This window comes from Psammomys obesus, unplaced genomic scaffold (genome assembly GCF_907164565.1).
Source record: "Psammomys obesus unplaced genomic scaffold, mPsaObe1.curated_primary_1811, whole genome shotgun sequence".
NCBI lineage: Eukaryota > Metazoa > Chordata > Mammalia > Rodentia > Muridae > Psammomys > Psammomys obesus.
Genome location: NW_026592890.1, coordinates 25722686 through 25735096, shown reverse-complemented (window position 1 = coordinate 25735096; position 12411 = coordinate 25722686). Strand labels below are relative to the sequence as shown.

Here is a 12411-nt window from a genome sequence, read left to right as displayed (position 1 = left end):
CTTAAAAGTAAAAGGTGAAAGGCAGGGAGAGATAATCAAGAGAATACAGTTCTGAGGGAGGTGAGTTAAGCTGACATCTGAATGAAGAAGCTATGCAAAAGCCCAGAGCAGAACTTTCCAGGCTGAGGAGATAGCAAGCAAGGGAATACTTGAGGAGCGATCAAATTAGGCAGCCTAAAGTGGTTTAGAATGGCCAGGGGCAAAAGAATAGTGAGTGATAATGACAAAATAACTCCAGTATTTTGAGGGGGAAAGATGTGTTTTTGGAGGGGGGTTCTTTGGGGACTTTCTGGCTGTCGGCCTGGCTCCAAGTTCAAGTAAATCTATTAGTCAGTCCTATTGCTCTTTAGAGATACTAGTCCTGCTAGGACTTCTGCCTTTATTCCAATAATGTAATACTTTCCTTATTTCAGCTTTTTGACGTTGTCTTTGAGTTTTGAGAATTTTGACTATAATGTTCCTCAGAAAGATGCACTTTATAAAATTTCTCAGAAATCCTTCGAACTTTCTGGATGTGAATACCCATGTCATGCAGACTGCTCTACTGTGAACTCCTGACCCTCTTGCCTTCAACCTCAGCAATTGCCCGGCCAGTTAAAACATTTTCAGTTACTTGTTTTGTTGGCTAGATTATTTTTAATGCCTTTTCCCTCTTCTCTGAAATCTCATGGAGTGAATGTTTACCTGCTTAATGGAATTCATTAATTTTCAACATTTTTGTTTCGAATCTGGCTATGTTATTGCAAAAGACCTATCTTCATGTCTTTTCTACCTTCTACACGTTCAGTTCTACCGTTGAAGTTCTCAATGAACTAGATCATTAACTTCATTCATTATGTTTTTACCTTTTATTAAGATTTTTAGTGAATTCTTTTTTATGATCTTTCCTTCATGAATTTCACAGTTATGTCTTGAATTATCTTTCTAGGTTTATTTTCTGTTTTTCCTTAATATTGTACTAAGTTTTTCAGAAAATTCATTCTCTTGAATTTTTTGCCAACTTATTAATGCATTTTTCTTTGTTCTCTTATTAGCAATTACTGTTCTTTTTCATAATCACCATATTATATTTTTAGTTTTCATGCTTCGTCATGTTGATATTTGTATATCTGGTAGGTTAGTTAGTTCCCTGTGCCAGTTTGTGGGGTGACTTTGGTAGTAAGAGATCTACTATCGTTTTTGATTGGATGTGCCATGCTGATTCGTTTTCCTCGTGAGACAAGTTTGTATGTACATATTCATCTTTCTCAGTTGTAATCAGCATTAGCAATATCTGCAGTTTCTGAGCCTGCAGTAGTTGTGGAATTACACTGCTAGCCAGAAAGTAGTTTTCTTAGGTTGGTCCTAGCTAGGTTGTGGTATAAAGGCAAAATGTTCTAAGTCAAGATGAGGCTGGGCCACTCATTCTTCCACCTGAGTATAGCATGCCTGCTTAAAGATGCTTGTCAGTGTTTAAGGGCTGCACAGAGGTGAGTGTAACTGTCAACACTGAGAGCTACATCCACGACTTCACTGGACCCGAAGAATGACCTTCCTAGAAAGGTCTATCCAGCTATTTTCCAAGAGTTAAGAGTGCATGTATGGGACCAAACTTCTAAGAATAGGCTGTTTACTACTTCTTGGCCACAGGAGAATCACTGGATTTTGCCTGGTTGATTCCCTGGGATTCTCAAGTAGGCCAAGCCAAATTAAACAGGGAATGTTGTGGGAACCTCAGCAGACTGAACCAACACACTTGTAAAGCTGTTCTTCTGTGTCTGGAGTCATTGCTTAATAGATATTAGTTACCTTCCTATTACTGTGATAAAACACCATGACCATGACAACTCATAAAAGAGTTTGATTGGGTGGGGGGGGTCAAGAGTGGGCTTGTTGTGGGCTTTTGAAACTTCAAAAAAGCTCACCTCCCGTGACATAAAGTCTTTTAGAAATGTTTTGGTGTTTCTCCATATCTAAGTCTCTTAACAGCTTCAGTTGAAAGCTCTTGAATACTTTTTGATGTGTTTGGATAATATTAAATGTTAGAAGACTGAATTGGGCCAGCTGAGCTTAATTAGGACAATAAGTTGTATTATTTATTCTCTGAATTACTGAAATATTTTGTAATATATTTTTCTTATATTTCAGGCCTTTTTATGGTTATCATGAGAAGGAAAGACACTTTATGAAGATCTATCTTTACAATCCTGCAATGGTGAAAAGGTACAAAGATAAATGAAACCAAATATGAATAAACATGACTTAAATATTATAGTAATAAAAAGAAGACAATAAAAGAAAGGCTTTGTAATTTATAATACCATTGTAGTAGAGAGTGTAAAATGTCCATATATGTGAATAGAAAGGGAGCCACTGCTTAGGTTGTATGAAGTGTATCTCAAAGGTAGCTCGTTTATGGCCCCTGCCTACTTTTCTGTCTCAGATGTGATGAGTTTGTTGAATTACATAAGGAGAGGTGATAACTGTGTGATATAATGTTAGTGGCCAGTCCATATGTTCAAAACTAAAAACAAGATAACCCTTTAATTTCAAAATAAGGAGAAATTTGTGGAATTAAGACTGTAGTGAGAAGGCTTCTTATTGACTCCTTACTACCTGCTTCATATTTTGAATTTTTTGGGGGTTTTGTTTTGCTTTTAATTAGTCTACTACACCTAGTTTATTTTTTCAGTTATTCTAAACTCATGTTATTGAAAACAGGAATGAAACAAATACATTCATAAATTCATATTGTAAACTCAGAAGATTTAAATGCACATGATAACAAATAAAATATAAATGGCCTTCAAGGTGAATGCTTGGTTTTGTCTTATTCAGGAGAGCTTCTCAGCTAGTTAGTACTGAGTTCCAAAAGTTAACCATTTGGTAAGATTTAAATTGAATGTGTTGCTACAGTAAGTTAAGGAACTATAAGAGATACAACAAATACAGCAACCAAGGACACAAAGTTTGCTCTGAATTACACTGAGTACCTTACATATACATACATATACACACACAAACACACAAACACACACTCTCTATATATGTGTGTATATATAGAGAGAAAGCCCTGATTCCAGTACTTAATTTCTTCTATGCACAGTAAACACTAGTTTTTTATAGCCCACACCTGACCTTACCCAAAGTGGCTCCTATTAAATACTAAAATAATTGCCCAGAGTAGACACCTATACAAAGAAAGGGTTTTTGTATCTGTTCTCCTCTGTTCACTTTTCTTGTATCCATGGAATACAAAAGATAAATTCTTGGGGTTCTTATCATCTCTCTCATACTCAGTGGTAAAAAAAGTAAACTGTCATATTTTTTCTTTATTAAAATCAGTTTCTCTCAATATTATAATGCTCTAATTTATTTAGTGTATGTGTGTGTATGCGCACACATGCTTGCTTGCTTGCTTGCTTCTCTATGTATACCATGAGCATGGAGTGCCCAGGGAGGTCAGAAGAGGGTGTTTGATCACCTGGAACTTGATGTGAGTGTTGGAAATTGAACCCAGGTCTTCTGCAAGAGCAGTCAGTACTCTTTACCACTGAGCCATCTCTCAAGCCCTTCCATTTTTATATTTATCATTTACAAATTGTGCTACAGTAAGAACCACAAGTAAAAGTTGCATGTTAAATGTAATCTACTTTTACTTTTAACTACTGTAATAATCTAATGCTTACTGAACAGAATGCAAGTAGGAACCAAGGTTAGAATGTGCCAGGTAGCTATGTATAAGAACCATTTTGTGGGCCAGAAAGATGGCTCAGCAGTTCGGAGCATGCGTGGCTCTTGCAAACGACCCAGGTTTGGTTCTGAGCTGTCCACATGTGGTTTATAATCATCAGTAACTCCAGTCTCATAGGATCTCTTCTGACCTCCATGCAGAACAGTTGGTGAACAGAAATACATGTACAGAAACACTTCTACACATAAAATAAGTTAATATTTTTCTGAAAAAGTTGAAAAAATTTTAAAAGTTGAAAAAAGGAACCTGTTGGTGTTTAGTTACTTTTGAAAAGGCTGACATAAGTAACTCCATCTTGGTGTTCTGAGACAGTATGTTGTTGGGCAGTCTAGGCTGGCCACAGACTTACTTCTCCTGTTTCAGCTTGCCAAGTGCTGGGATTACAGGCAAGCACTGCATGCCCAGTATGTATTTCTATAATTTTTGTATGGTTTTAAGATTTTCCCCTTTTAATCCATGAGCTATTTTTTTTTTAATTCATTTTCTTTACTTTAAAACTGGTTTAAACTTTTAACTCCAAGTAAAATATAAATTTCTGGAATAGGGGAAATGAAAACTTTGTGCATTAGTGATTTTTTTTTTGTTTTCTATAGTGATATAATCATTTACATAATTTTATAATCTTTATATATTTATATAACCATTACTTCATTTGATATTTTAAAGAACATAATCCTGTAACTTTCTTTTCTAATTTAGGGTATGTGAACTTTTGCAAAGTGGAGCCATAATGAATAAATTTTACCAGCCTCATGAAGCGCATATTCCCTACCTCCTACAGCTCTTCATTGATTACAATCTTTATGGAATGAATTTAATTAACCTGGCTGCTGTCAAGTTCCGAAAAGCAAGAAGGAAAGGTAAGGTTCATCTTCAAGTCTACACCAAGGCTTGGAAACAGGTGCTATATAATCAGTGATTTACAAAGTAGTAAGTATTGAAGCATATTATGAAGAAAAGCTTTTCAGAAGACATTATTTTAGAGCTGGAGAGACTGCTCAGCGGCTAAGAGCACTTTCTGCTCTTCCAGAAGATGCAAGTTTGATTCCCGACACCCACATGGTGAATCAAAACTGTATTTAATTCCAGTTCTAAGAGATCCGATGTCCTCTTCAGGCAACAACCACACAAGTGGTAAATAGACATATACAGGTAAAATGCCCATCTACATAAAAATAAACAAATCTTTAAACCAAGAAAAGAGATTTTACTAGTTTGTTGAGATATTCACATGCTGTATAATTTATACACTCCTAAGGAAAAACTTGAAGGTTTTTAATCTACGTGGAACTATGCAGACATTGCCATAGATTTCAAATATTTTAGTCACTTTGAAGGAAACCTTTTTATACTTTAGTGCTCTCATCTGCAAGCTTCCCAGGCCTACCATTTCTAAGCAATCAATCAACTTTCTGTTTACATTTAGTATATTTAGTATTAGTACACTTGTACAATATGGGAACGTAATTTTTCTGCGTAATATCATATTCTTAAAGTTGATCTATATGTCTTGAATCAGTACTTTATTCCTTTTAGTGACACACTTATAATCTCTTGTATGTATCACCTACATTTTGTCTTCGTTGGTTGATGGTCATTTGGAGATTTTTCCTGGTTTGACTTTTGTTAACAGTGCTATTTTGAACACTTGTATACAAGATTTTTCTTTGGAGCATATACTTGGGAGTAAAATTTCTGGGTTCAGTTGTATAGCTTTCGTGTGTGTGTGTGTGCATGCGTGTATATACATTCACACACATGTATAGGCAGACAGTTTACCTTCTTCCTTTTTATTTCATTTAGAATAAAATGAAGTGGACATTTTTCTATCAGCCATATTTTCCCTCATCACCATACTTCTTCAGCCAGGGATCAGCATCTTACTTCTAACTTTACTAATGATTCTCCTTTGGTTTAATTTTTTTCCCATTATTTCTTACCATACCCAAACTTATTTTTGTAACCATGAGTAATGGGCTATATTTTTTTAAGTCAATTTCTTTAAAAAAAATAAATCATTTAAAATATGCAAGCAATGGTAACTATACCAAAAACATTTTAAATAATAAAAAGTTCAGACCAAAAGAGCTAGTAGACTAGTAAGGATAACTTTTGCTGTGAGGACATTTGTTTATCATGGAAAATTTAGAATCTTCTTTGAAGCAACAATATTGGTTGGAAGAGAAAGCCAAATCAAGGTCTGCCTGGCAGGTGGAAACTTCAGAGTAACTTAGGACTCAAGGTGAACACAGATGGAGAACTTGAATATTCTTGAGACATTCAATCCAATTTGGACCTCATTTTCAAATAAAGAATGTGATCTAAGATGGTACTAATCTGGTAAATAGATCTGTTAAAGAATTGAGGCAGATCCTTCCCTAGCGCATGCTCAGTTAATATTCAATATATGTTCAGTGCACAATGTGCTATAGAGTATTAGACCTAGTCTTGGTAAGTAAAACCCAGTAAACACACCCTAATCATCAAGGAATTCAGATCTTGTCATTATTGGTGGCTTTGGAAAAATTATCATTTGTAATCTTCTTCAAGTAAAGATGGTATGTACAAAGTTCTGTTATATAATGTTTAGTTACTAGTCCAATATTATTCAACAAATAATTCAGAATTATTTTTTGGTTCTCTAACTGTTAGTAATATCCTTATATGGAAGAACTTAGGTACAATAAAACTTCTTTTAGAAAGAAAGTATTTTTGTAGTAACATATAGTATATACAACATTTTTAAATGCATAAAGAGTAACCTTGAACCCAGCCTGTTACTCTCCTTCAAAGACCAAAATAATTCATTTATTTATAAATTATAATACTAGCTAATAATAAACTCAAGTTTTAATGACATTATTCTTTTCTCATCTTCTCAGTGACTTAGAGTAATACAAAATCTCTCATAAGAAACCAGGTTGTCTGAATGAAAACTTCTCCTTAGATCCTAAGAATCACTAAGAAAAAAGTCATTTAAGGAAGGGTGACATAGACTTGACTGCCTTTTAGCTTCTTTGTGAAGTGAGAATGCTATGGAGCCCAGAAATAGGTTCATACTTGAAACAGCATACATTTACCTCAACCTTGAGAGTAGTACTGTGGTAATTCTGTGAAGAAAGAATAGTCATTTCAAAAACTTCTTTAGAATTGTTGGATGTCCATATACCAAGACTGGGACATACAGTTTATTGGTTTATACTGTGACTGTGTATGTGCATGTGTGTGTGAAAACTGAATCGAGATCTGTATATTCTAAGTCAGCATTCCAACATCAGACCACATCCTTCTTTGTTTTACTTTTTATTTTGACATAGGGTCTCACTGTGTTGTCCAGGCTGCTCTTGAACGCAGTCTGTAGCCCTTGTAGGTATTGGACTTGCAGTTTTCCTACCTCAGTTTCCTTAACTGGGATTACAGGCCTGTACCACCATCCCAGATGAGTTATTCATTTTAAAAGCATTAAGTTGCATTCTAGATATGAAAAGAGTAAACTACCAAATATTTTAGATGAAAATCTGTCCAACCTTGAATTTGAAGGGCAAGTTTTAGTGTAGATTAGTTTTTCCATTAGGAAAAAAAAAGATAAATTGGATTTTGTTAAAGTTTAAAACTTTTGCTCAGTAAGAAGTTAGAGCTGAAGAGATGTCTTGCTTCTCTTACAAAGCACCCAAGGTCAGTTTTAAGCACCCACATGCAGTTCACAACAATCTGTTACTCTGGTTCTAGGGATCCAATACCTTCTCTTGTCTTCTATGGGCACCAGGCACACATGAAGAGCACATACATACATGTAGGCAAATACACATACACATAAAATGAAAACATATTTCCCAATGTATTAGTTCTTTAAGAATTTAGTACAGTGTTTTAAATCATATTCACTCCCACTCCCTTTTTTCCCTACCCAACTTTGTGTCCTCTCTTTTCATCTCAAGTATAGTTTGTGTTGCCCATAAACTCTTACAGGTATGATCTTCGCTGGAGTGTAGTTAGCCTGTGAGGGAACCAGTCTTACGGAAAACTGACTTTCCTCCCCCAGCAGTTGTCAGTTTCAATAGCTCCATAGCTAGAACTCCCCTGTCCAATAAGAATTTTGCCTGGCTTGAACTTACATAGGTTTTGTGCATGGTATCTTTACTTCTGTAAATGTGCATGCGCAAATGTCCTAATGTGTCCAGAAACCTTGACTCTTTGTAGTACGCCACTGCTTCTGCCTTTTACAGTCTCCCCACCATCTTTCTTCAGTGATCTCTGAGCCTTAGGAAAAGGGGGTATGTTGCAGATGTTTCACTTAGGTCTGTGCATTCCACAGTCTCTTATTCTCTGCACTTTACCAGTTGTGAATCTCTATTAATCACTATCTACTGCAAAATGAAGCTTCTCTGATGAGAGTTGACAGTTGTACTGCTAATCTATGGGTATAATTGTAAATCAATAGAATTCTGTCTAATACTATGCCCCTTTAGCAGAGTAATGGTAGATTCTCCCTTAGAGACTATGACCTGTATAGCCACAGGTTCAATTCTATGATGTCAGTGCCTATAGATATGGATTTCAACTTGTGGAGCAAGCCTTAAGTACAACCAGAAAGTGTGTGGGGTGCTCTTAGGACATCTCGGCCAATGTTGTATTAGTAGGCTGATTGTTTTTGTAGCTTGCAGAATTCATAGCTGAGTAAGATTGGTGATTACTTTTCTCTTCTTGTAGCATAGCACCCTGCAGCACTATGAAATCTATGTAGCCAGTAGGGATGAAGCTTCCAGGTGAATGTCAGCTTGATTTCCTTGTGCTCTCCGAGGCAAGTATGTAATATATTTAACAGTAGGGTCTTACCTTCAAGTTATAGAGAGTAATCAAGAGACTTGGCAAACCCTATCATTCAAATATATCACACAAGCACCCCTGATAGTCTTTAAGGGACTCTCAAACTTTACTCTGGAATTTCACAAGCCATGCCTCTATCATCTTGCACTGCTACTTGCTTTATTCTTCTAGTTTGGTGGCTATTGGATCTCATTTGGTAACAACTCTAAAAGAGGTAGCCCATTCCTAACTCTGAGCTTTTGATTTGTTATTCTGTGGTGGTTAACAGGGACCCTGATGCCCTGTTATAGGATGACTCTTTGTGTGTGTGTGTGTGTGTGTGTGTGTGTGTGTGTGTGTGTATTTAAGGAAACTTCTCGTTTGAATTTCTGAAATGTTTTAGTGTTAGTTATCCCTCCTCTGGTGGCTTGAATAAGAATGATTCCCATAGGCTCGTATATGTGAATACTTAGTCACCAGGGAGTGGAATTTGAAAGGATTAGATGAATTAGGAGGTGTGGCCTTGTTGGGGGTGGACTTTGAGGATTCAAAAGCCCATGCCAGGCCCAGTCTCTCTCTGCCTACAGATAAGGATGTAGAACCCACAGCTACGTCTCCAGCACCATGTCTGCCTGCTTGACACCATGATCCCTACCTTGATGATAATGGACTAAACCTCTGAAACTGTGATCAAGCCCCAGTTAAAAGCTTTCTTTAAAAGAGTTTCCTTGGTCATGGTGTCTCTTCGAAGCAATAGAATAGTGAGTAAGACATTCCCCATACTCCCTCCTGTGCCTTACTGTCCCATTCCCCTTCTCATTTAATCATTTCTGTTCTGTTCTTCTTTACCTGATATACCACTGTATTCTATCTCCCCTCCCTTGAACAACCCTCTCCACGAATTCTCCTAATTTTCTGTTCTCTGTGGGTATTTCAAATGGAGCAAGCATATCTGAAGATTCAACGCTAACATCTACAAATGAGAGAAAAAAATGTTTGTCTTTCTAGGTCGGGGTTACCTCAGAATGATTGTTCCTAGCTCCATTCATTTTTGCTATGTCCCAAGTGCCTTGGGTCCTGGAACCTTTGCTAGGGTTGGTGAGTAAATGAAGGAAGAACAGACATGGGTGCAAAGAAAATGGGATCAGGTGGCATTCTCGAACCCCTTCCTCTGTAACCATGGGAGCCTCAGCATGTTTATTGGGTTGTCACTGGGAGACAGCTTAGGTAGTCTGAATAGGGGGTCCTAGTAAGCGAGGCTGTAACATCCTCCAGAAGGAAGTTGCAGTTGCTAATCTTCACACACTATTTCATAAAACACTCATACTCTGACTCCTGGGGAAAGCTTTGCCATTCCTCCTGAGCCTGGCCCATGTGGATAATGGCTTGTCCAGTGTTCCATAAGCCAGTTAGTCTTTGAGTACTCAATAGCATGCGCACATATGAAAATACACATTCACTAAGACTTAAGTCTCTCAGGGCTTCCTTCACTCTGTATGATTTACCTGTGAATTTCATAAGTTCATTTTGTAATAGCTGAATAATACCCCATTGTGTAGATGTTCTACATTTCTTTTTATCCCTTTGTTAGTTGACGGACATCTAGGCTGTTTTGATGTCATAGCTGTTATGACTAGAGTACCAAACATAACATAGAAAATGAGTGCTCTTAGCCACTGAGATAATCTTTCAAACCTCAAGATACACGTGTGTGTGTCTGTGCATGTGTTTGTATTTAGGCTATTGTGACTGGAATTATTTCCCTATTTCTTAATCAGTATGTTTGTCATTTCTATATAGGAAGGCTACTGATTGTTGTGTGTTCATTCTTGTACACTCTGCTATATTTACCTGACTGTTTATCAGCTGTCTGAGGTTTCTGGTGGAGTCTTTAGGGTCTTGTATATAGAGAATCATATCTGAAAATAAGGATACTTTTATTTCTTTCCTTTTTGTATGCTCTCTCCTTGACTTACTGCTGTAACAAAGACTTGGATAGGAATGGAAACAGTGGACATTTTTGTCTTCTCCTGATTTTAGTGGAAGTCCTTTTGAGTTTTTCTTCATTTAACAAGATGTTGGCTTAGGGCTTGCTTTATTATGCTGAGATATGTCCCCAGGCTTCTTAGATTCTCTAGGACTTTGATCATAAAGGGATATTGGATTTCATCAGAAGCTTTTGCTACATCTAATAAGATGATCCTATAGTTGCTGTCATTGAGTCTATTAATTATTTTTACTGTATTTTGAACCATCCCTGCATGTTTGGAGGAAACCAACTTGATCATGATGGACAATATTGGGTTGTTTATTGAGAATTTTTGTGGCCTCATATATATAATTTTTGATGGGTTTTTATATGGTTGTCCTATCAGGTTGATAGTGGCTTTGTAAAAATTATTTGGAAATATTCCTTCTTTTTTCTTTTGTGGAATGATTTGAGGAGTATTGCTAGACTTCTTTGAAGCTCTAGTACAATTAATTCTCTGCCGAATTCAGCTGGTGCTGGGATTATTTTTAGTCAGAAGATTTTTTTTTATTACCAATTTTATCTCAATGTATTTCATAGATCTATTTAAATTGTTTATTCCTCATTTAGCTTTGGTAGGCCCTATATATCTAAAAATTCTTCCTTTTTTATTTTAAGATTTTCTAGTTTAATATTACATAGATTATCATTTTCAAGGACTTAAAATTGTCTTATTCAGTCTGTTGTGTCTCCATTTGCATCCTTAATTTTATTGGCATGGATCAATGTGGTTAATTTAAAGGTTCAGTCTTATTAATCCTTTTAAAGAATTAACTTTTCATTTCATGGATTCTTTGTAAATTTTTTCTGTCTCACTAATTTCAGTCCTTATCTGATTATTTCTACCTGTATACTGTTTTGAGGTGTTGTTAGGTGCATCATTAGTTTATTAATTAGAGATCTCTCAAAGTTTTGATGTAGGCACTAAGTTCTGTAAACTTTCTTCTTAGGACAGCTCTTGCTGTGTCTCATAGTTTTAGAATGCTATGTTTCCATTTCATTCATTTCTAGGAATTTAAAATTTTTCCTTCTTGATTTCATCCTTCACCCAGTTATTCTGTAGTCTGTTTATTTTCTATTTGTGTATTTTCTGTTGTTTCTATTGTTGTTGGTAATTCAACTTTATTCTGTTGTGGTTAGATGAAATGCAGAATATGATTTCAGTTTTTCAATATTTGTTGAAACTTGCTTTGTGTCCAAACGTGGTTGATTTCATCCACCAGCAGGTTCCATCACCTGCTGATAAGAGTGTGTATTCTATAGTGATTGGGTAGAAAGCTTTATAGATACGCTACATCCATTTGATTTTTTTAATAGAGAGAGCTCCAGAGTTCTTTTTTTATTTCCAGATGACCTGTCTGTTGGTAAGAGGAGCGTGTTGAAAGCATCCATGGTTTTAGATCAAATCAATGTTTTCTTTATGAAACTGGGTGTGCCTATGTTTAATGAGTCTATATTTAGGATTATAGTATTCTGTTGGTATATTTTTTAAAAATATATGTGAAGTGTCTCTTCTTAGATCTCCCAACTAATTTTGGCTTGAAGTCTATGTTGTTAAATATTAGAATAGCTAATCCTGCTTGTATCTTAGTATCATTTGCTCACAATATCATTTTTTCCATCACTTTCCCTCCTAAAGTGATGTATATCTTTGTTGGTGAGGTGTAATTTTTGGAAGCAGCAAAAGATGGGTTCTGTTTTCTAATCCAGCCTGTTAGTGTTTGTCTTTTTATTTGGGGAATTGAGATTATTAATAGTCAAAACTGTTATTGAAAGTTGTGTATGAATTCATGTTATTTTATTGGTTTTGTGGTGTTTTCTTAAAATTTTTTTTTTGTTATTT

The 12411-nt window shown here is 35.8% G+C and overlaps 1 protein-coding gene across 5 annotated transcripts in view; it reads left to right on the top strand.

The window, feature by feature from the left end:
- The window catches only part of Rev3l (REV3 like, DNA directed polymerase zeta catalytic subunit), a 135692-nt gene that overhangs the window by 46323 nt on the left and 76958 nt on the right, over positions 1–12411 (top strand). For all 5 annotated transcript variants that reach the window (XM_055615881.1, XM_055615880.1, XM_055615883.1 and 2 more), the window contains exons 3-4: positions 2128–2202; positions 4433–4593. In XM_055615881.1, coding sequence (XP_055471856.1) covers positions 2128–2202; positions 4433–4593 — 236 coding nt within the window. The remainder of the gene's footprint in view (positions 1–2127; positions 2203–4432; positions 4594–12411) is intronic.